This window comes from Ceratosolen solmsi, unplaced genomic scaffold (genome assembly GCF_000503995.2).
Source record: "Ceratosolen solmsi marchali unplaced genomic scaffold, CerSol_1.0 scaffold41, whole genome shotgun sequence".
Lineage (NCBI taxonomy): Eukaryota > Metazoa > Arthropoda > Insecta > Hymenoptera > Agaonidae > Ceratosolen > Ceratosolen solmsi.
Genome location: NW_011948424.1, coordinates 5,924,405 through 5,948,189, shown reverse-complemented (window position 1 = coordinate 5,948,189; position 23,785 = coordinate 5,924,405). Strand labels below are relative to the sequence as shown.

At 29.0% G+C, this 23,785-nt stretch overlaps 5 protein-coding genes across 7 annotated transcripts; 2 read left to right on the top strand and 3 right to left on the bottom strand.

The window, feature by feature from the left end:
* Window positions 1-1,219: 1,219 nt before the first annotated feature.
* On the bottom strand, window positions 1,220-4,506 carry Dak1 (cytidine/uridine monophosphate kinase Dak1). Of its 3 annotated transcripts, none has more exons than XM_011500085.1 (3): window positions 3,793-4,506; window positions 3,098-3,372; window positions 1,220-1,367 (listed from the first exon to the last, which is right to left on the bottom strand). In XM_011500085.1, the coding sequence occupies exons 1-3, from the start codon at window positions 4,138-4,140 to the stop codon at window positions 1,328-1,330; spliced, it is 663 nt and encodes a 220-aa protein (XP_011498387.1). In that variant the 5' UTR covers window positions 4,141-4,506; the 3' UTR covers window positions 1,220-1,327. The 3 variants fall into 3 exon arrangements, with proteins under 3 accessions (XP_011498387.1, XP_011498388.1, XP_011498389.1); XM_011500086.1 differs by lacking the exon at window positions 1,220-1,367 and adding an exon at window positions 2,444-2,483; XM_011500087.1 differs by lacking the exon at window positions 1,220-1,367 and adding an exon at window positions 2,988-3,010 and having other exon boundaries at window positions 3,793-4,504.
* Window positions 4,507-8,098: 3,592 nt separating this feature from the next.
* Window positions 8,099-9,948, top strand: Coq2 (ubiquinone biosynthesis protein COQ2, mitochondrial). The gene is made up of 6 exons (XM_011500084.1): window positions 8,099-8,441; window positions 8,524-8,690; window positions 8,924-9,071; window positions 9,214-9,407; window positions 9,489-9,657; window positions 9,742-9,948. Exons 1-6 carry the CDS (start codon window positions 8,099-8,101, stop codon window positions 9,762-9,764), a joined length of 1,044 nt encoding a protein of 347 aa, XP_011498386.1. The 3' UTR covers window positions 9,765-9,948.
* Window positions 9,949-10,281: 333 nt separating this feature from the next.
* Window positions 10,282-11,336, bottom strand: LOC105362738 (uncharacterized). The gene is made up of 3 exons (XM_011500225.1): window positions 10,950-11,336; window positions 10,724-10,834; window positions 10,282-10,640 (listed from the first exon to the last, which is right to left on the bottom strand). Exons 1-3 carry the CDS (start codon window positions 11,272-11,274, stop codon window positions 10,282-10,284), a joined length of 795 nt encoding a protein of 264 aa, XP_011498527.1. The 5' UTR covers window positions 11,275-11,336.
* A 1,473-nt stretch (window positions 11,337-12,809) lies between these two features.
* Window positions 12,810-20,536, top strand: Fancd2 (Fanconi anemia complementation group D2). The gene is made up of 16 exons (XM_011500224.1): window positions 12,810-13,313; window positions 13,374-14,034; window positions 14,134-14,200; window positions 14,283-14,556; window positions 14,629-14,988; window positions 15,075-15,869; window positions 16,489-16,580; window positions 17,113-17,284; window positions 17,498-17,752; window positions 18,025-18,394; window positions 18,593-18,908; window positions 19,120-19,326; window positions 19,413-19,707; window positions 19,791-20,008; window positions 20,112-20,320; window positions 20,395-20,536. The coding sequence occupies exons 1-16, from the start codon at window positions 13,042-13,044 to the stop codon at window positions 20,506-20,508; spliced, it is 4,677 nt and encodes a 1,558-aa protein (XP_011498526.1). The 5' UTR covers window positions 12,810-13,041; the 3' UTR covers window positions 20,509-20,536.
* A 61-nt stretch (window positions 20,537-20,597) lies between these two features.
* On the bottom strand, window positions 20,598-22,483 carry Tango2 (transport and golgi organization 2). The gene is made up of 4 exons (XM_011500083.1): window positions 22,053-22,483; window positions 21,283-21,529; window positions 20,985-21,203; window positions 20,598-20,871 (listed from the first exon to the last, which is right to left on the bottom strand). Exons 1-4 carry the CDS (start codon window positions 22,192-22,194, stop codon window positions 20,661-20,663), a joined length of 819 nt encoding a protein of 272 aa, XP_011498385.1. The 5' UTR covers window positions 22,195-22,483; the 3' UTR covers window positions 20,598-20,660.
* Between the last annotated feature and the right edge of the window lie 1,302 nt (window positions 22,484-23,785).

Here is a 23,785-nt window from a genome sequence, read left to right as displayed (position 1 = left end):
AATTAGTATTTTCGAATTTCTTCTGAGCATATCTTGCATATTGTCACTTTGAGCTTAAACAATCGTTTATAGTGGACGAGTAACTTTTATCGGATTTTTCTGAGCGAAATATTCTAGGAAGAATTTTTCTTCGTACGTGTTATCTAAACTATCCCAAAATACATTATATATATATATTCTCTTATTTATTTATAATACCTTTTTTTATTATGAAATATTCGATAATTGAGAAATATAGACTACCACTTTTCTTGATATAGAATAATAATTGTCATGGGATGACACCAATACCATAGTGTCATTTGACTTATATGGCAGACAGTATTTGCCTAATTTCGCATAATTTATTATTAATTTACTGTACTTTTAAATTCGTCTACACATCATTTTTTAACTTATTCATATTATTTATTATTTAGATATATATATATATATATATATATATATATATATATGAGCTTTTTTTATTATATAAACTTATTAATTAAATACATGAATTATTTATATTTATTTATATTTATGCATTGAGGTTGCACAATAGAAACAATATTGATCTATCTGACGCCGATGATCAATTTACGAATTCTATCAATTAGCATTACGCGGATGGTTTTTAAAGCGATAAAGTTTATTAGATTTTTGTTTTCGATAAACAAATAATAATTTTAAATATATTTATTTATTTTAAATGATCGGAATATTTGATTATTATATGGCATGATTTTAAGTCAATAGCTATAAATATTTTGCTCAACTAAATTGTCAACATGTTTTTTTTCCCTCAGCTGCGAGGATTTGATTTAATTTTCTTCTTGCAAACCGTTTGCTACAATTAAAAATTGTAAGAGAAATTTTCTATTCCCAATAGTATATAATGCGATTTACGTTACTTCATTCATTAAAACACATAACATTAAGTTTCATTTACTTCTTTACTTATCTAGACTTGTATTAAATATGAAAGCTATCGCATATTCTCCGATCAATTAATTATTTACAAAGTAATAAGACTACAGACTAGATTTCTTTACAGCATCAGTTTTCAATAAACAGGATAATATTCTGTCTCATAAATATTATCAATAAACTTATCGAATATGTTCCGAAAGACTTTACTCTTTGCTGTCGTGTACGTAAAATCCGAGTAAAAGGACAACAAAAATTACTATTATCACAAATTTTTTCTATTGTCATAATTCGGAGATTAAAGTCGCAACGAATATTCCGGCTAATCATTGAAACCAATGAACTTTTTCAATCGGCAGCATCTGAATTTTCTATTTATTGCAATTTATCTAATTAAGGTGACAATCAACTTTCTAATCATCTATGAGATATATCGACGAATTTCCAGCATAAAATTCTTCCTGCAATAATTAAATTATATCAATCTTGTATAAGTAAGTATATACCTAGAAAAATAATATATTGTATTTAGGAGAAACAATACATTGCGTTGTATAGGGAATATATATATATATATATATATATAATATAAGGCATTTTCAGAGTATTATTAAGCTTGACTATTATCGAGGAACGTTAACAATCACAATTGTCATTACAATTTAATAGCCTTCGTGAAAAGAAAAAAAACGATGTATATTATTTATAAATTAATTAATCGCCAATATATATTTACGTGTCATGTGTAATATTGAAGAATTTGTTATGTTCGTGTGTAAAATAAGTGAGAGATATTATTGAATCGTAAGTAAAAAATGAACATTTTCACGACAATGCTCCGTCAATGATCTTTAATAAATTCAATAATCCCTCTTGTATTTACTTACACGGATTTATCCGACAATCGAAGCAAATCACGCCATTTGGTTTTTTGTACATTAATATAGGCATCGAGCGCCACCTGTTTTACTGAATTTTTAAAGACGTCTTTTTAATTTTGGGTTATCAATAATTATTCATATCGTTCGAGATGGGTGTAGTAGAATTTTATATCCTATATTGTAAGAATAAGTAAAGTAAACAATTCTGTGACAACCTAATATCTCAAGCCTTAGTTTCAGGTAGTAACGGATTCATAAATAATATCTAAATATAAAAAATGTAAATTACAAAATGTTCATACAATTTTTAATAAAAATAATAATTGAATCGACAATTTATTTCTTATTACTTGATAAATAAATTTGTTGCGTATTTCTAATTGACGAGAGATACAGACTTTTTTTTTGTATGGGTAAATTTATGTTACGAAAAGTATTAATTTTGAATTATTATTAACGAATTTGTGGCATTTTACGAACGTTAAACGATACAGATTTCGATTCGGTAATTTTTATCTTCGCTTAAGTTGCTTGATTTTTCTTGCCAGAGAGCCAACATATAATGTCATTAGCAAAACAATAACACATATTCTTCTTCAAAGCTTTTATAAGATTATCGAATATTGTCAAAGTATACGCTGCTAATTATTTACACTGCTGTCATTATTTCTTTAGCTTTTGAAGGTTAATCCAATGCTAATTGTGTGTGTAAGTCATAGATTTGTATGCAAATTCAATATTTACATAAAATTCTTATTATTGTTATTGTTGTTGTTGTTGTTGTTGTTGTTGTTGTTGTTATTATTATTATTATTATTATTATTTATAGCGCAAATAAATTTTTGGTAAAGCTTGGCATGAAATGGGCATAAGATTAATGCTATTTTGAATAATATTTTATTAAACGATGGTTGTACAAGTTTTCCATTGAAAATTGTATCAAATTACAAATCATTTAGTCGGTTAGCGATATTCTAGATTTATATAAAAAAAAAAATTCAAATAAAAAAAATAATTAAAATAATACCAATACCACTAATATTAATAAACGAGTCACGTGCTTTAATTCATAGTGCATACACATAATTAGGAGCTTATAATGTCCGGTAATTGCAATCAACTGGTTGCTATACAAGGAATGTTAAAATTTTACCTTTTTTCAAGACAGTAAAATAAAACTTACTCTAAAAAACTTTATTGCATTTGTCATTATTTAATAATATCTATAAGAACAATAATTACTTCTTTACCACTAAGGTAGTTTCTTTAAAATTCATAAAAAATAAAATAATGTTCGTATCTAAAATTACCATCCTAATTGGTGTAAAGTTTTTTCAACGTCTCCAAATACTGCTATTGGATTTTGTTCGCCATTAAACGTATAGACCAGCCCCAATTTTCTATAATGTTCGATAATAGGCATTGTATCTTTAACATAAGTTTGATGTCGCTTCTTTAACGATTCTAAATTATCGTCGCTTCGTCCACTTCCTTTGGCTCCTCTGTGCAAACATCGTGTTGTACATGTTTTTTCGCTGCACTCAATGAACAGAACTCCATCTACATACACGTTATTAGACATTTGCTGAAACAAGCAAAGTATTATTAAAATTTTACCAATATTATTTATTCTCTGACGATTCTTTATAGACTGTTTATTAATAGTTCAAACGTTCGCTTGGCACAATCGACCACGATACCATACAGATTACAATCGATAAGATCTTTAATAGCATCGATTAATCATAAAGACAGTCTTATTTAATATAATATCAATTACTCTATCAAAGCAAAAGTAAAACAAACAGAGGCTTCTCTTAATATTACAATTTTAGATTAATCAAACTACTCTCTGTCATACTTAGCATACATACTCATTCGCTCGCTCGCTCTCTCGCTCTCACTCTACACATGTTTCTATTTTGATAATCTCTACTATACAAGCTCTGCTTAAATAACAGCTTTATTATAAACATAAAATTGCCTCGACAGCCAATTTTAATACCTGATTCCAGCCCTGAAGATTATCTTGATTTCTAGGGAATCCATCGATCAGAAATTTATTGTTCGGAGACTTTGATGTTTGCATCGCTCGGTCCAGCAAACTGCAAGTTATCTCTACGGGTACTATCGTCCCGTTACTGATGTGAGACTCAATGAGCTCTCCATACTGTGAGCCAGGGTCCGCACGTTCCTCTCGCAGCAGATCCCCGGCCGACAGATGCACGTAGCCGTGTTTTTCAATAATATTCTTGCAAACGGTGCCCTTGCCGGCTCCAGGACCACCTAACACGAACAAGACTTTGGGCTTATCTACCGTTGACATTGCCAACGCACGTAAACTACTCAGCATGGAAAACCGTACTGACGATTGCGAGCATTCGAGGTGGAGTTGAAGAGTAGCGAGCCGACTTTTCGCAGCTTAATTATCCGATTATTCACCGAAGCCAAACTCATCAATAACGAACTCTTGACAACATGACCGCCTTTCGGAGCAGCTCTCTCTCTCTTCGCCTCTTGTTTGTGTGCTCTTGTTTTCTTTTTGTTACGTATTTGTAATTGATATTGTTAATCGGGGATAAGTGTGCGGTGACAGTGACGTGAAGTCTTGCGTGGCCAGTGCCGTATGTACCATCGTAGGCTCGCACCACGCGTCCGCGACCACATCGAGAGATGCGCACTCGCTTGCGCAGCGCGACCACCGATGACGTCACGGGACACTCGCTCGCTCGCGTGGCCGTGGTTGACCGGGGGGCTGGGGTGGTGGGGATCGTAAGCCCGGCCGGCTAATCATGACCGCCGTTCGCCTCCCTCTCCTGCCGCTAGGCTCCTTCCCACCGGGTACAACGACGAGCTTACAACGTCGTTACATTGGCGGCTCGGTGGACTGTACCGTGCGCGCGCGAATCCCCACGTAACCTCGTACGGGCAATCGGAGAGCGAAATTCAAAATCGTGGAAACGCGGTCGTTGGCCCCAACTCGTGGCTAATTTATCGCGAGGTTTTGGACAACCGATCGATGATCCTGGTCGTGGCAATATTCGAGGGACCATTGCTTATTGGACATGGGATATGAAGAATTTTACATCCTTGGCTGATCTTTCAAGCGCACATTCCTCCTCTCCCCTACATTCAGGATATCATTTACCTCGGTTGGCTATGACTTTATACTACCAATAGAATCCAAGTTAACATTGTTTTTCTCGGACAAACAAAATCGTAACAAAATATCCTAGCATTATTATCGTCACTTAGATAATCGTTTAATTACGTGAATTAATTAGCTGCGCTATCGTACTCATACGCTATTGTAATCAGCCTTGGGGATGAATGGATTATGATTTATTAATTATCGACGCTGATTTTTTTTTTTTTTTTTTTATAGCAATAATCATATTGCCGAATCGCGGTAGGATGAGTATCGAGCCAAGGCCTTATAAATCCGTGGCGCCCGTTTCACTCTGCGGAATGTAGATAAAAGGAGCCAGACGACCCTTCACGCTCCGCAATTTCTACAATATTGGCATTCAAATTTAGCGGTAAATTTGAAGTTTCGTGCGCGCGCTAGCGCGCCCTACTACGCGTGCATATTTGCTGAAATAACGCAAGTGCAAATTAAAAGAAAGAAAAAAGAAAAGAAGAAAATGAATAAACATTGTATTGAATTGTCGTGTGAAGGAGCGAGGGTAGATGCATAGACGATGTTTATTGTATAGACGAACAATTTCATAAGAATTCAATGGATTTACTCGCAGGCATATAGATTTTTAATGCCGTGAAGAAAACTTATATAAAAAATAAATAATATGTTTATCGCTATTGTGTAATTATAAATGTGTCAATGGAGGAACCTTGGATTTTTTTTTCATCATTATTATTGTGATCTGTGTATTAAAGCACAATTTAAGCCTTTTGCAGTTTCATTAACGCCTGCTAGTAGAAAATTTTTATATCGAATACAATTATTTTAAACATTTTAACTTGAAAGCTTTTTGAAATGTGCAAACAAATTTTCATCGATAAAGGTTCACAGTTCTGCAGTTTTATAGATTAATTAATAATGAATATTACACCTTATAATTGGATATATATATATATTCTCACTCAAAATTATCAGGAATCTAAGTGAACGAGTGACTTAAATCATACGCGGTGAATCCTTGCGAAGAATCCTTATATATTTAAAATATTGAATAATGGTTAAACATTCGAAATAACTATAAATATTTATATAAAAATTGTCTTAACAAATTGTAATTTTAGGTAATTAGTTGTATCATGCTCTGCTAAGTTAATTATTAGTTGTCAATTCAAGTTATCACGTGCACAGATCAGTCAGAGTAAAGATTTAATAATTTATAAAAAATATCATCATTATAATATTTATTACGAATAATTATACGACTCTTGCTAATAGTTAATCCTATAAAAGTATATCGAATAATTATTATTATTATCAATGTCTTTTCGCGTGGAAGATTTTTTCGAAGATTCTTTTCATCTTCTAGAGATTAATTCAATGCATTTTAATTAAAAAAAAAAAAAAAAAAAAAAAAAAAAAAAATGTAATGCTTATTTCAATGTAATATAAACGATTGATATAATAGCAGATTCATTAGGATTAACATAGAATTATCCTAACTGCAGAAGAAATATTATTATAGGGAAGATAAGAGAAAGCACAATAATGATGTAAATCTCGTTGCTTATCTCTATGAAAATTGTATTTGTTCAATGGCATTTTCATTCTACATAAGTAATTCTACAATTTTGTTCATTCTTTCATCAACTATTTCGATTGAGATATAATTGAGATAATGTATTAATCAGATATAAATTAGTAAAATTAATTTTCATTGTATATATATATATATATATATATATATATATATGTTGTTTTTGTTTTTGTTTTTGTTAGTTAAATAGATAAACAAAATTTAAATGCAAACAAATTATTATTAAATTATTCGTCCAAAAATAGCTGATTTTTTAAGTTATTTAGCTGAAGTTTAAAATGTTTTATTCTTTTATGGTTTTAATTATATATTAATTTTTAAATGTTTGCAGAGAGACGTAATTTTTAGCATTTTCGATATTCTCTTCGTTCAAACAAATGTCTTTACTTTATTACGTTCTTATTAAGCTATTTTATCCTCATTTATATTAATAATTCTTTCATTCGAAAACCAATCATTTTTACATAATGCACTATTTCCTACGATTTTATTACATTTCCATCCAATATTATCTTCTTTATCTACTTTAGCGTACCCCTCCCCCCCCCTCTATCGCTCTCTCTCTCTCTCTCTCTCTCTCTCGTTACTATTATAATTATTATTGTTTGTAAGCCTACATGACTTCGTCGAATGTAAATTATAACATTTTTAATTGATAAAGGCAAAGTGATTGTTGCTCGGATAATTATTATAGGGTGTGGTAATAATATAGTATGGTATTATTTTGAAACTCTATTGTGATTATTAGCTATAGTAAATATATTATTATTATCTATAGCGCTTATTAGTGGCATTAGACTAGTTTTCATTTTCATTGGTTTCTTTAGTCATTTAGATACGTACTGCAAGATGTTGCGAATTTATAAATGAATAGACCGCATGAAGTGTGAAGTCGCGCAGCAGTTTTTATCTGATCTTTTTTTATTATGATTATAGAGTTTTAATGAAGATTATTTGAAATGTTCGGCTTAGCAGTGTCGAATTTAATTACAATTTTTGTACAATTGTGCAATTATTGAGTCACATTGCACTTTTGTATCATATACAAATCTACGCTAGTATATTGAACATTCAATTATGTAATCAATAATATTAGAATCAGTATTAATATATTTGAAGGCGAGGGTATATTCTCTTTTATTTGTTCGTCTAATAAAGTCACGTATTATTATTTCAATAAATATTTAATACTTTTGTGACTTTTTAGGTTAGAAGTGATTTATTTTGATTATCAATATTTTTTAGAATTTCACGCAGATCATAAGGTTTTATTGAATCTATAATATCAATTACATTTTTTCTTGATTCTGACTAAAGTACAAGAGATATTTTCATTTATAATTATATAATATTCTATAGAATAATCTGTACTTATTACATTGAATAAGGCATGTTCCATTAAAGAATTATTTTTATAAGACTTATAAATGAATGGATATTTATGAAAAATGATTCGAGTGAAATTTATATGAGAATCTTTGCGTGAGTTTTGTTTAAAATGTAATTTATTAGCATATTTAATGAGTAATAATGTTTATTTGTAAGAGTTATGAATTTTAGAATCTTGAGTATATAATGATTATCATTGGTAATTACCAACGTTTGACATGTATTACAAGAAAACTAAATCCTTTTAATTACAATTTAAAATTTTATTGCAAAGATGATATTTATATTTATAAAAAGATTCACGCTTCAATAACAAATACTTTAAATAATGTGCAAGATAAAAATGAATATAATAAGTCAGAAGAAGTGTGTAAAGACATACCTTTGTCGAAATCTACCGGAAAAAATAACATATTAGAAAAATTAAATTTCTTCAATACAAATTCCAATATTGCATCGATATTAGTTAGTAAAGCGCCTTTAAAAATACAGCCATACATGAAACTTATGAGAATAGATAAACCTATAGGTAAATATTTATATAAGTTAATATATTATTCCAACACGTTTGAATTATCAATCTCTTATAACTGAATATTTATTTTAATAAGGCACGTGGTTATTGTTTTGGCCATGTGGATGGAGCATAGCTATGGCTGGTCCTGTAGGAGCATTTCCAGATCATAGAATGCTAAGTCTTTTTGGATTAGGAGCCTTTATTATGAGAGGTGCTGGTTGTACAATAAATGACATGTGGGATAAAGATATAGACGAAAAGGTAATTATAATTAAATTAAATTGTATAATTATTATATTTTAGAAACTACTAGTACTGATAAATCTATTAATTTATTCTCTTTGTGTAGTTCATTGAATATTATCGCGTTATTAACTTTTTAAAGTTGAATTATGACAAAATTTAATTAAGATTAGTGCGGAATAATTTTACTTTGTATGACAGAACAATTGTTAAGTCTATTAGATTGGATAAATGGACATATGATTTTCTAGGTTTTTAGGACAAAAAACAGACCTTTGGTAACAGGAGAAATTAGTCAAATGCAATCTTTGGTTTTTCTTGGTGGTCAGTTAAGTCTTGGACTTTTAATTTTACTGCAACTCAATTGGTATAGTATTTTTCTTGGTGCAAGTTCCTTAGGTAATTATCAGTGCCATTAACGTTGCAACAAATAACATAAAAATATTTTCAAAACTCCTAAAAAATTTGTTGTTTCTCATAAAATTATTTATGAAAGTAATTATAAAGAAAACAAATTTTAACAATATTTAACTATTTCTAGGTTTAGTAATAATTTATCCTTTCATGAAACGAATAACATATTGGCCTCAATTGATATTGGGAATGACTTTTAATTGGGGAGCCTTGTTAGGTTGGTCTGCAATTAATGGATCTTGCAACTGGTCAGTTTGTTTACCTCTCTATGCAGCTGGAGTTTGTTGGACTATTTTATATGATACAATATACGCACACCAGGTAACACTTTTTACATAAACGTCGATCATACTTATATTTCTTCTAATGTAAAACTGTTGATTTGCATTTTCTTTATTTTAGGATAAAGCCGATGATCTTTTATTGGGTATAAAATCAACAGCCCTTAAGTTTGGCGATAAAACAAAATTCTACCTCTCGTGTTTTGGCTCGGCTATGGTATTTAATTTAATTATTTCTGGCTTTTATGCCCATCAAACTTTTCCATATTACACCGCTGTTGGATTAACTGGTATTCATTTATTTTATCAGGTAAAAGAATTTCTTGCTTTTAATTAAAAATTTACTCAGTTTTCTTATTATTATTTATTTACAGCTTTATTCAGTGGATATTTATAATCCAAATAATTGTGCCAAAAAATTTATTTCTAATTATAAAGTAGGATTTATATTGTTTGTTGGCATTATTTTAGGAAATTTAATTAAAAAAGCAGAAAATCATGAATTATCAGAGAGCCAATTTGAAAAAAATTGACAAAGGGAATATTTTGTCAAATATTACTGTTTCATTGTAATAAATTGTACAAATGTAAATAATTCAAAATTTTTAAACAGTTAAAATAATTTTATTTGGCTGATTAAAATTTCCATGTATATGATCAGATTTTCAACAGATTTAAAGTACACTTTTCCATCTGTACTTTTGTATATTTTTGTTTATGGCTAAAAAAATGCTAGTCGAAAGAGTAGGTACATTCATATAGGTACAAAATTTGATACAAAAATATGTATTATTGTAAATAATTTTAGAAAGAAATCATACCAAAGCACTTTCTTTCCATATTGTAATTAAAGTGTAAATTAAAATTAATTAGAATACATGAATTAAAAATAATATCATTGTAGTATTTTTTTTTTAAGACTCAATAACATCCATTTCATTATTGCTATCCATACTTTGATTTTTACTTTCAATAGGAATGTCACTGGTATTAATAGACTTTATATTATCATTGTTTGGATCAATAACTTCATTCTTTTCAATAGTTCTGTTTATTTCAATATTTTCTTGATCCACTATTTGTGAAATACTAACATCCATTTCTTCATTTATTTTATCTGTTTTATCAATCTCATTCGTTTCTTTCTCTTTATTTTCCTTGCGTTTTTTTATAGCTTCTTGATAAAGTTCTTCAGTTAACAATTTTGCTCTTGTTTTGTCTAGATGTTTTAGATTAGGTAAAACAATTGCTATATATCCACCAAAATGTGGTTCTTTTTTTAGTAATTCGGGATTTTCAATTAATCTTTCATTAACTTCAATAAGCTTTCCTATCATGCAACATTTGATTGTATACGTTGAACCATCGTCGCAAGATAGATAGCAAAGATTAGAATTTGATTGTAAAGGCTGAGCTCCGTGCTTGGATTTTCCAGATACTTTATTTTTCGTTCTGTCCAATTTATCACTAACCTTAAAATTACAACTTTTTATTGTTTTATTCTCTTCAAATATTGTATGACTTGGCGCTAGGCTAATCATACATATACGATTGCTGTGTATTCTTATACAAATATCGTCACCTGGTTTTTGTACATCCATCTGATAATACGGTGTTAAGTACCGTTCAGTTACAGATGGAAAATATCCATCAAAATCAGTTTCCTGTAACATATCAGATGCATCCATTTCTAAGGGATATATAAATCCCTCCTCTGGGATATTTTGATTCATATTAAATGCAGCTTCTTCGTCATCTATATCGTCATCTACATCGTCCTTACTTTGAAATAATTTAATTTTTTTATTTGTAGGCTCGTTATCATTATTAACATTTGTCTTATCACTTTTATTAATTTCTACAGTTAATTCATCAAATTCTGATTTAGTTTCTACTTTACTATCCATACTGTATCTTAATTTATTATTAATATGTAATGTTTATGAACATATATCAATACAACTCTTTAATAATTTACAATTATTAAATTTATTGATAATTAATTATTAACAATGTTTTATACTTCTGTCTTATATATATTTAAGATTTTTTATTCTTGATCAGAATAATTTTTAGTAATTTCAAAGTATTTTAATAAATTGGCTTTTCGATTTGTTTACATATATTGAAACTGGAAAATGAAAAAGAATTTCATTAAAAATATCGACTTATTAAATTCTGTACTATTTATATAATTTTCTTTGTAAAGATCTTTGACAATAAATTTCACAAATCTTATACAAAAATATGCTGTACAATATAATATTAATTATATATTTTAATCAAGAAGGAATTCTTTTACATTATTAATATATACATATATCGTTCACTTGCTTATTATAAATTAAATATTTGGTAAATTATAAAATAGTAATAACCTAACTTTTCTTAGCACGATTAGCAAAAAAATGTTTGATGACCCGATAGACTACGGATTAATGTTAGAAATAAAAAGTCAAAATATTCAAACTCTAGATGGAGAATATAATATTGTTTTACATGAATATTGAATTCACCAAATTTATAAGTTTGTTGACTTTTGTATATGCGGGAAATACAAATGTTGCACAAAACTGCAGTAAATCAACAAACTTTGTAAGTAGTGAAATAATAATGTTTTCATTAAATATAGAAAAATAGGGTATTAATGATTATATAAGCAGTATATTTAGAGGCGAGACGATGAACGAGAAAATAATCATTTTAATTTGTGGTGGGGAAGAAAACTAAATTAATTACGCTTATAAATTATGTTCCAACGACATTATTAAATTGAAGTATAACAATTCTTAAATTGCGTAGTGTTGTTAGAAAATTAATTGTACGGTGTAACGAATGCATGCACAACATATATAACGAATATATGTACATAACAAATAGTAATTTAATAAAACTATTATTCTCCTCCTATTGGACTTAGAAATTTTAACGCATTAAAATACACATGTATATATATATATATATATATATATATATATATATTGACTTGGTATTATTGCAGTTTTCAGGGAAGAACACTTCTTTATTCTCTCTGAATTTTCATTAATGAAAATTTATTATTGATTTAGAGTTTCACAAAAGTATAAGAAGAAATATGACCGCGTGAGATTTGAAATGATAGTACAAGTTGCAGCTAAAACAAGTTAAATTTAACAATTTGGTAACCCGATCGTAAGGGCAATTAGAAAAAAAGCATTAAACAAGGGATGAACGACTGGTATAATCTGCCTCTATGTGATTTACTTATATTTAATAATGAATAAGATGAGCCTGATAGATTTGTAATTTAAATCACATGTGTTCGAAGAAAAACGAGTACGAACTGTCTGCTGTATTTGACTATAATTTAGGATACAGGAATTGGAACCGAATATGTTGAATAACTCGCGAGTCCCTATTATTCTCTACATTTTACTGAGAAAAATTGTATAAAGAGACGTATCCCGCTCAAATAAAATTTTCTCTTCTACTTAATTGATAATAATTTTATCCCCAATACCATTTGAAAACTTTAAGACGATTTATTCCTTTGTTCCTTTCAGCTTGCCATCCAATATTCCTTTTCCACTGCATTATGATTTACGAGTAATATTTTCGCGCGTTTACAGTGTTAAAGAATTGGACGAGGGAGAGTTTGTTTACGAATTGTGCACAATATTTAAATTTTAATAATAATGGACAGGCGTAAATTACAATCCAGAAATGTATTGCACAAAAAACTTTATTCCTCAAGTCAGACATCAGTGAACGTTGCTTCAAGTTTGGCAAAAGAGAATATTATTAGGTCTGCGAGTGCGGTAGATAGCCGATTTATATCCCGCAAACGTAAAAATTCAGAGGATGAAGATGAAAAGAAAAATTTATCTCTCAAGTCTTCTCGCATGACGCCTGAAAGTGTTAGGAAAAAGAAACGTAATCATATTATTGATGATGATAATGATGATGATAAGGATGATGATGACGATGATGATGACGATGACGACGACGATAATGATAATGACGATAGCGATGATGAAAACGATCATGATAATGATGACAATGATAACGATAGTGATAACGACAGTGATAATGTTAAGAAAAGATGGAATAATATTTTTCCGATGCGTCTGTCAATGTCAAAATTACACGCTAAAGGAGAAAAACATAACAAGCTTTCAAAACCAATCAAACCCAATTTTACTAAAAAATTACAAAATAATTTAAATTACAATGATACAAAAGAAGAAAGTGATTCGAGTGGTGGATCATATATAAGAGGAATGTTGGAAGCATTGGACAAAAGCCCTTCAAAATTGAGTCAAAGTTCAAACACTTCCTTTGATAAGTATCGCAAACCTAATCTGAGAACACCTATTCGTTCTAAGCTTAAAAAATCAGCATTAAATTTAACGATTGAGAGATATAAAGAGGCAGCTACTAAAAGTTCACAGGAATCGCTTACTGGCTCACAGATCAAAAAATTAACTTTAAATAAATCGATGGAACAAAGATCGAAAAAGAATAATGATTTGGATAATGAAGAAAACAGTTATTCTCTTGAATCAGATGCATCGGTAGTAGAAAATGATTTACAAGAAATTCCTAGTCTATCTCAGACAAATCAAAACAATCACGACGATATTGACACAAGTCCTGTTAACAATTACAGCAGCAATGGAATAATAAAATCACCAAATTTTAGCAATTTAAGAGATAATGAAAATGTAGAAAAACGTATGAATAATATAACCATGAGAACAAAAAAAACTTCTAATAATAATGATAATAAATTTACAAATTTTATTAACGAAGTAGGAATTACCTTATGTCTTGGCGATAACTTACATATTGCAAGTAAATATTTCATTAGCATTTATTCTTAATATAAATCTTATTATTTTTATTCTTATTAATATTATATTTTTAATAATTATAGACGATGACCCTAGAGAAATTATACAAAAAATGAAAAACATTTTATCTTCAAATAATTTGAAAATAGATGAAATTGTTAAATCATGGAATAATTATATAAATGATGAAGAAAATCTGAAAAAGACTTTATTAGAAATGAAAATAGAAACTGCCGAAGGAATAGGAATTTGCTCAAAAGCTTTATCTCTATCACGATTTTTACTTCAAATTCCTCAATTGCAAATTAAAATATTTGAAAGTTTATTTACTAAACTGATCGATGCTGTCATCACAAGGTGGATAGCTAGTCATCTTGGTTAATTGAAAATATTATATAACATACAAATTTAATGTTTTTATGCTTTAAGTGATTCATCCGACGATGCACCATGGGCAGTTCAAATGTTCCAACAATTTAGATTTTTAGAAATTATAGTCGACTCGGACTTTTTGATAGCAAAACTCGAGGAACTATTAAGTTCTTCTCCTGAGTGGTACCAACGCGAAGTCATAGTTTTTATACCCGATATTATCACAGATACTCATCATCACGCCACAGCTGAAATGCTTATCAAAATTATGAAAAACAGTAGTGATTTGACAAATCTTATTTTAGACTGTATAAATAACTTAATATTGAGCAAGGAATATAAAGAAGAACTTAGAGAGCATGTTTTAGAATTACTAGATAATAGTATCGATAAGAAAGTACTTCCTGCTATTACAAGGTTTTTTATTTTTATTCTGTCATTTAAGTTTGTAATTTCGAATATTTATGCATTAAAATAAGATATTAATTGAATATTACTTTTAGGTTTATTCTTGATGCGTGCGCTACAGAGTCAATTGCATTAAAATCTTTAAATGCACTGAGGCTAGTTGATATGACAACTTCTGTTCAAAAAGAAATTGACGAATGCCATACAATTCAGATGTTTATGATAAATGCTATAAAAATAAATATACAACTTTTTAAAGAGACATCTCAAGCTGCTTTATCAATGATTAAAAATTGTCAGTCTGAAGCAGTACCTCTGGATATTATCATATTGATATTACTTTATGAGACAACAGTTGTAAAAAAGAAGATAATTGAAACAACTCTTATTTCTCATATTAAGGATGGTTATTATAAAGCAAATCTTCTCAATGCACTTTATACGGGACATAAGCAAGTTGTAAAAAATTTTCAACCGACTGCTTTGAATCTGGCAATTAATCTTTTGAAGGCTGAAAGCTCTGCTCATGTGGAGTTTGGAATCGAATGGTTACGAAATATTTTCATCAGTCAATCCGATACTTCTTATAAACAAAGAGAAGTGCTAGAAAAATTGCTCAATCTTATGGGTAATAAGAATAAAACAGTGAAAAATGCCCTTGAAGTACTCTGCAGAATGGCTAATGATGAGACGGAGCGTCAGTATTTTCAGCAACATGCAGGCTTTCTTAGATGTTTTTTAGAGAAAATTGATAATTTACAGTTCGATGAAGTAGCCATGTTGTATCATTTACTTCATGGATTGTGCACTCAATCAGAATTAATTTCAAATATTTTAAACGATGATTTAACTATAATAATGCAGAAGCAATTATGTAGTTCAAAAGTAATGTAAGTAATTCTTATCATCATAATACTCAATAATATATCATTGCGATATAGAGTTTCAATAAATATGTATATGGATTAATTATTTTTTAAATTACGCGATTTAAAAAAATTAAATATATTATTATCGATTAAATTTTTCTATATTTTGATAAATGATTATAATTGTCGTCTTCATTTTCCGTACAATAAAATACGGATATATTAATTCCGGTATATTATATATTTTCTTCTTGATTGTAATTGTTCATTTTTTTCGGTTTATAATCGAAATAAACTCGTATAATTATTATGAAAATTTGCTTTGAAAATATGTTCTTTTGATTTGATAGGTAAAAGCAAAATAGTATTTCGATTAGTTTCATTGTAGATAATTGTTATAATTAAAATAAGACTTGAGCATAGCTAGTGGCCCACGAAATTTTTATTTAAAAAATTACATACATTTTAAAAAGTATATTGACACAAAATTTTCTAACTTTAAATCTACTAATTATAGATAATTAATTAAAATAAACAGTATAATCTAATATTAACATTTTTCATAAAACAAATTTAATTAATTATCATTTAAATGACGCGTATATTATTATTATATATATCATGTATTAATATTTTTTAGAACTAAATGCAAAGGAGTGCTTGGAGCAGTAATGGCTATAAAACATTTAGCTGTTAATAATGAAACAAATGATCAAGCTTCTCAACTTCTCAGTAAGAATACTTTTTAATTAAATAATTTTAAAGCTTTATAAATTGTCGTAGTATTTTGGTTTATTGAAACTCTTATATCGACAATTTAAGGAAACAAATTAAACTGTTAATAATTACGTTGTGTCATCATTTTAGAAAAACGTACTTTATATAATGTTTACCATATTTAGATAAACGTTGAAAAATGCAGAAAAATCTAGAAATTATAACGTAAGAGTGAAAATGTGCGATATGGTGTTTCTGATATCTTAGACTATATACAAATTTTTTAACAATAATTTGCTTCCGTAATATAAATATTGATAATACATAAAAAAAATTGATTCGATGCATTTACAATTTTTAAAATATTCCATTAAAAATAAATTTTTCCCCTTACATAATCATCGTATTATATTTTCTAAGCTCATAAGTACGCATTACATCTAAGTAATAAAAAAATTTAATTTTTTGCTAATTCTAAGCGCTGTTTCCTCTTGAATTTCAAAAAAAAAAATTGGTCTAATTAATGTATGTCTTTGTTTGATTTTAGAAAACACTCTATATTGTTTGAAAAGTTGCGTAAAATCGCAAGCTTTGTTCTATGATCAATTAGGCCAAGTTATTACAAATACTGATAATATCGATGATCAATTTTTATCCGATATAACGAATTTTTTTGAAGACAATTTTATAAATAATTGCTTAGTTGAATGCAACAATGAGTGAGTAAATTTTATGATTGATTGTCTCATGCGTGTAATTGTTATATAATAATTTACAGCAATTGGAGATATTTTAATAAATATCTTTTTCTTCATTAATCATTTTAAATATTAATATAAAAATATGAAGTCGAAATTTTTTATTTAAATCTTTTTTTAATCCTTTGAGGAACAAAAATTTATGATTTATATTATTCTTTTTACATTTTTCAGCAACAATTTGGTACCAAAATTTGGTCTAAATAATGCTAATATGGTAGATAGTTATTACGTTCATTTTGGAAGTGGCAAAACTGGAGCTTTTGTACCTGTATTTTTCAAACTTTTACGTATTTGTAATTTACGTTTGAGTGGAAGCTTGGAAAGTATAAATGCTGTATTAGGTTGTTCAATTTTGATGCCAGAAGATTTGAATATGCCAGAGCCATCGACAGCAGACTATATTATACATTGCATAAATTGGTTTAGGTAGGATAATTTAGCACACTGTTTAACCACAATGAATTTACTAATTATTTGTAAAAGTGTCATAGAATATCCTAATTATTAATAAACGTACATTATCCATTTGTAACATAACAAAGCAAAACAAGAAAAGATAAAATTAAGTAACTATAGTAGCTAACGTCTAAATGAATAATAATAGTAACATTAATTAAAATCGAGAATGTGAGAATCGAGACGTTGATTAATGTTATTTAAAAATATATCGATTATTAATGATAATGTAAAATTTACAGAGAAATAATTGGAGGATTTGTAACGCAAAAAGAAACTTTGTTACGGGAGCAAGTTTTAAAGCGTTTAAACAGTTTGATGAATTTACAAGGTGAATTGGTCACGATATTATCAATGTGCGAAAGTCGATATCAACCACCACCGTGTTATTTTCATCATTTTCCCATTCCTCAATTTGTTAAAATGGACATAAAGGTTGGAAAGAAGGGAAATAAAAGAGGTAAAAAGAAAAAGAAAATAGAGGATGAAGAGAAAGATCAGTCGGATCTGACTCTAAATAGGAGTATATTATTACCAGAATGGGAAAATTGGGTAGTAGGATCGGAACTTACAATTAAAAATCCAGTATTTTTCCGACAAATGGATACAAAAGTAAATAAAAGAATTAAATTTTTATTAAAAATAAAATTATATTACAATTCATTATTATACATATAGCATCTTTTTAATACATTTTAGAATAAACATTTTTGTCTTTTTCTTAATATTTTTTATATATCGTTAATGTTTAAAAAAAAAAAAGAATAGATTTTTCTTTTATCAAATAAATTATTTATATTTTATTTCTAGATTATAAATCTTTTGGATACCAATATGGATATTGAATCATCTCAAACGTCTTCTGAAAACATTACAATAGCCCAAGTTTGTTTTATAGTCAAAGAACTCTTGGGTATGTTTAAGAATCAGTTGTCCGAAAGTTTTGTGAAAAATTTGATTCAGTTATTGCCAAAGATTTGTGCGAAATTAAAGCAAATCATAACTGATTTAAGAGAATGCGAAAGAGCTCACGAAAAAGAAGCTGTACAGTTACTTCTATGTCTTTTAATTACTTTATTTAGTTGGGATGAGTTCAAGAATGTTAAATATAATTTATTATTTTGTGGTGAGTATTGATAACGTATCTAAGGAAAAATATAAGCCATCACTTCTTCGAGACAGCTAATTTTTCTAATTTAAAATTACAATACATAAATAACTCTATCGTAAATTATTATATAATTTTAAGTAAATACTTGTTTTGCTAAAAATTTTCTCAAACATTCCCCCCCCCCCCCTCCCTTCCCTCCACCACTCTAATTTATGTTTTTGCCTAGATGGTCTTAGAAGCTTAATAGGAATGACGAATGAATCAGGCGCTTCATCAAAATCTCAGAAGGATCTTATCGCTCAAGCATATTCATATTTTGAATCATTAGCAGATATTGCAACTCAAATTTCGATAGCTGTTGCTCTTGTAAATATGTGCAATTGTCTAATGAAGCATTCGGTAAGCTTTATAGAACAGTCGAGAGAAAGACAAGGTAATGAAAAGAGTAAAATATATATTAAATAAAAAAATAAAAAAAAAAAAAAACAGTAAATAGGATATTAAAAATAAGTATTTTAGCAAAAATGGCTTTTGGCTTCTTAAATCTTGAATGGAACAATGAAACTCATGGAGCTCAATATAAAAATGCAATCAAGGAATTATTAAAAATGTGGTTAGATAACGAAGTTGATCCATTGGAAACGGTAAATTCAATTTTCGAATGGTTACCTATGGAAGTAGAGCAGTTTAAAGGGCCGCAATCACGTTTAAGTAGATTGGCTTCGATAACTAAGTCGAACTTCTATCTTCTATTCAAGCAATTGTTTGTTAGTCTTGTGAAAGGTGTTGATTTGTCTTTAAATTTAGCCGAAACGTAAGTTCAGTCTAATTAAGATATAAAATGTTCTTAATAAGCCTTCACATTATAATTATTTAATTATTACTTTCTAATTTTAGAGATCCCGAGCGGCTACAAGTATGGTTGAACGTTGCTACGTGCTTAGAGAAAATGGCAAATATATGCAAATCCAATAAAAATAATATATATTTAGTACTCTTTCTCCGATATACAACAATATTATATCAATTACTTCTTACTTCCGGTATGAAGCTGTTAGAAGCGAATATTAAATATCAAACAGAAAAAGTTTTAAGTGTAATAAAACATTTCCAAAGTATGTGTATTAAAAATTATTTTAAATATAAATAAATTTAAGTTGCGAATAATAATCTTGATATATGAATGTATAATCAATATTATTTTATAATCGATTTTAGTATCAGGAAGATTTTTAAGAGATATCTTTTGTACCGCCAGAAAAGATAAGAATGTAACACTTTTGAAATTAATACCAATTGCTAAGTCCAGGCGAGAAAAATTTATTTATAGAGTCAAAGGATTGTTGACTGCAAATAATTCTATTAGTGCATTCTGGATGGGCAATTTACTTAATAAAGATTTGGATGGTGAAGAAATTCCAACAGACGTATGATACTTGATGCATTTGTCATAATCACATTATAAAAGTCGATAGAAAAAATGAAAATTTTTAATTTTTAGTCGCCAGAGGATGTCACTACTGATTTAAACATAACAAATGAAAGTAACGCAAACGATAAAGAATCTGATATTTTTTACAGTGACTCGGATGAAGATGATGACGATGATAATTAAAATTGAAAATTGTTAATTTAGCAGAGTTAAGTATTATAATAAGTTTTGCTGTTATATTATGTACCATAATCAAATTTTTCTTTATCCGATGTTAAAATTTTCGTAGAAAAACAATTATGTTATATTACTTTCAACTAATTGTATACGTCTAATTAGTCTAAATGGATGTTGAAAGTCTGACGCTTCCAACTGCTATTTGCCTCTAAAGTTTCTTCCACAAAAGTTATTTGATAATTATCATCGACCAGTATAATACTATGAGTTCTAGTTCCGTATTTTGCTATTTCATGTCGAACGAATATAGAACTTAGTTCATTAAATGCTTGTGAAGATCGTTTTTTTAATTCATCATCTGGAAGATGCCTGAAAAAAAAAAAAAAGAAAAAGAAAAATAGTAGGAGGAGCAGTTTTACAATATCAATAATTTATATTAAATATTTTGGAAGACAAAATTTAGTATGTAGCTTGAGTAACACCTTTCTTCTAGCTTTAAAAATTGTATTAAATTCTCTATCAACTGCTCTTGCTGTAAGGTCGATGCATCATTAACAATTTTTTCAAAATTTTCTTTACCAATCGATACTTTTTTATATGGTTTTTCTATTCCACTATTCCCAAAAGCTAAAGTTTTGTCGCTAATGCGCATGGGTCCTGGGAAATTTAATAAACTATTCAAATAATAAACGCTACTGCTTCTATATGGAAAAGTATTTCTTAATTACATGGATCATCATCATAAATCATTAAAAGATATTTAAAGCTGTAATATCGTACCTCAAGTCAACCATGATAAAATTATATGGATTGTAAGCTTGTGTTTCTTGATTAATTTTGTGTAGATCGGTGGCATATTTTTCAGTAGACTCTGAATTGCTAAGATAATCTCTAATTAAAAAACCTCTTCCCTTGCCTACAGAAGATTTTGGTACACCGTTTAAGTTTAATATCACGCCAACTCGGCCAGTTTTATAATTAAGTGCCAACCAACTTCCACCTTCTCTTCCAGGTTCCATATCAATACCTCAATTAACGAAATAAGTCATGTATATTTAATAATTAATAATATTACACTGGCATTGCCATACACAATACACAATACACAATGTAATACACAAATTTGTTGTAAAATTTTGTTATAATTTTTAAATAAAATATTTATATAATTTTTATATGTAATTTTGCTCTTGTCATTTAACAACAAATTTGTAATAAAAATGCCTATGTTATATAATAAGCAAAGTATAATAATTTTAACTTTTTCTTTTTACAATTAAAAATGTAATTAGTACTAACTGATTATTAATTTGTATATTTATTTGTATCATTATTGTTTAATTAATAGTTATTTTATTATTCGTGAAATGTTGATATACGCTATAGTAATGTTTGTAAATTCATTTGTTAATGCCTGATTAAGCTGCTAAAGTACTACAGCACGACCACGAAAGAGAAAATTTTTCCTTTCTACTTAGTTAATTTCTCTCATAATAATTTATCGACAGTCGCTTCTGAAATCCCACGTAATTATTGCTGATTATAAATACCTCCGAGACATCCAGGATAGTTTTCCCAAAAATGCGCAGGGTTAGCTGGCCTCTCGTAATATTCGTCTCGATTTGCTATCAAAATTAGGCGGTAGCAACCGGTCGAAGGATTTGCATTTTGGTAAATAAATAAAATACACATGATGTAATTGCAAATTAAATTAAAAGTCGATCGCGTGAATTTGGAATGAATTTTTCGTGCAACAGCTACACTTATGAAATTCGCGAACGTCACACTGACATTTCATAAATGCATACTCGGTTATCAAGAAATCATCGTTCATGAAGATAACAGAGGTGACACATAAATTAGGACTAGATAAGAATGCTTTACAATCATTGTCAACATCTTATATTACAAGTTTCAATTTTAATATTTCAAAACTTACAACGTATTAAAAACAAAATCGTAATTCATAGGCGATTGAAACTGACAACAGAAATTTAAATAGTGTTCGTCCGTGTGAAAGAGACAGACTGAGCGATGAGGGGGGGGGGGGGGGGGGGGGGGGGGGGGGGGGGGGGTGTGAAAAATCAGCTGATACAATAAATAACATATGAAACAACGAATAACCAACAGATTTTTGACACACGGCTTATAGGATGATTGTTAAATCTTTCGTTTAAAAACTTTTTTTCTCTCAATTTTTCCTCTCAAACTCACCTCCTCTCCTCTTCATTTCTCACACATCTTAACAATTATCCTTATAAATATAAATAGCAAAATATTTATAGTTTTCCCAAAATATCATTATTAAAGACTTAGGAGAATGACACGATTATTTTATTTTTTTTTTTTTTTTTTTTTTTTTTTTTTTTTTTTTTTTAAAGACCCTTTCCTTTTCTTTCCTTGGCATATGCCAGCACAGAATTAAAACACTACGACTACTATATAATCATCAATCGTATCTTCTTAAGACCGTCCTTATTTCATGAACTAATCAGCTAAACATAATGTTGCGTGGGTAAAACTGCCGAATATAGCGTGACAAATCGCATCGACGCGTGGCATTTAAAATTCCTCGAGCTTTTAAAAGCGAAAATTTGAGAAATATGTTGTTAGTGCATCGCCGATTAGTTGCAGCACTCGACGAGGATGATTAATTAGCCGTTAGCCCGAGAAGCATATCGCGTTTATTAGGTATAACGCCAGATGGCGTCTCCTCCATACTGCCGTTTAAGCGCAATGAGGCATGAGTGCGTGGGAGTCGCGGGGGAAGATTTCGGGGACGGGTCAGTTTCGTCGTTATGTCGCGGGTCTCGTTTTTGTTTATTTTTATTGCTAAGAGGTGAGCGCATCCGTAGGCGGGGAATCGCGCCGAACAGACACGCGTGCGATGGCGTCGATGCCGGTTAGGTGCCGGCTATTATAAATCGGCTTTTAAAGTCTCGGTATTTTGGCAAATGATTTTCTTTGTTGTTTTTTCTCTTTTGTTTTTTGTTTTATGGGAAAATGAACGAGTGGCATAGTAACCGGTACCATCGTCAAATTTTCCAATACTAACCAACTTTGGCACTGTGGCACTCTGACACACGAGCATTCAAAACTGTATAAATTAACGTTTATAAGTGAATCATTCTCGTAGAGGTGACACTATTATCTATCAATAGCTCAATGATACAATGATACCAATGGCTATACAGGAGTGTGTTAAAATTTATAGCTAAGCCGGTTTTGATCACCTTCATATAAGCGATGCGACTTTATGTGCGTAGGAGAAAAATTTTGCAAT

Coding starts and splice junctions, on each gene's coding strand:
- Dak1 (XM_011500085.1), bottom strand. CDS start 4,140: ATGCTGAGTAGTTTACGTGCGTTGGCAATGTCAACGGTAGATAAGCCC. Junction 3,373..3,792: donor ATCTTCAGGGCTGGAATCAG/GTATTAAAATTG, acceptor TGCTTGTTTCAG/CAAATGTCTAATAACGTGTA. Junction 1,368..3,097: donor ACTTTACACCAATTAGGATG/GTAATTTTAGAT, acceptor TAATTATTGCAG/GAAGAATTTTATGCTGGAAA.
- Coq2 (XM_011500084.1), top strand. CDS start 8,099: ATGATTATCATTGGTAATTACCAACGTTTGACATGTATTACAAGAAAA. Junction 8,442..8,523: donor GAGAATAGATAAACCTATAG/GTAAATATTTAT, acceptor TATTTTAATAAG/GCACGTGGTTATTGTTTTGG. Junction 9,408..9,488: donor ATACAATATACGCACACCAG/GTAACACTTTTT, acceptor TCTTTATTTTAG/GATAAAGCCGATGATCTTTT.
- LOC105362738 (XM_011500225.1), bottom strand. CDS start 11,274: ATGGATAGTAAAGTAGAAACTAAATCAGAATTTGATGAATTAACTGTA. Junction 10,835..10,949: donor GATGGATGTACAAAAACCAG/GTGACGATATTT, acceptor TTTTAAGGTTAG/TGATAAATTGGACAGAACGA. Junction 10,641..10,723: donor TCTTGCGACGATGGTTCAAC/GTATACAATCAA, acceptor TACTAAAAAAAG/AACCACATTTTGGTGGATAT.
- Fancd2 (XM_011500224.1), top strand. CDS start 13,042: ATGGACAGGCGTAAATTACAATCCAGAAATGTATTGCACAAAAAACTT. Junction 17,285..17,497: donor TTAGTTGAATGCAACAATGA/GTGAGTAAATTT, acceptor TACATTTTTCAG/CAACAATTTGGTACCAAAAT. Junction 20,321..20,394: donor GTGAAGAAATTCCAACAGAC/GTATGATACTTG, acceptor TTTAATTTTTAG/TCGCCAGAGGATGTCACTAC.
- Tango2 (XM_011500083.1), bottom strand. CDS start 22,194: ATGTGTATTTTATTTATTTACCAAAATGCAAATCCTTCGACCGGTTGC. Junction 21,204..21,282: donor TTTATCATGGTTGACTTGAG/GTACGATATTAC, acceptor TTTTCCATATAG/AAGCAGTAGCGTTTATTATT. Junction 20,872..20,984: donor TTTTTAAAGCTAGAAGAAAG/GTGTTACTCAAG, acceptor TTTTTTTTTCAG/GCATCTTCCAGATGATGAAT.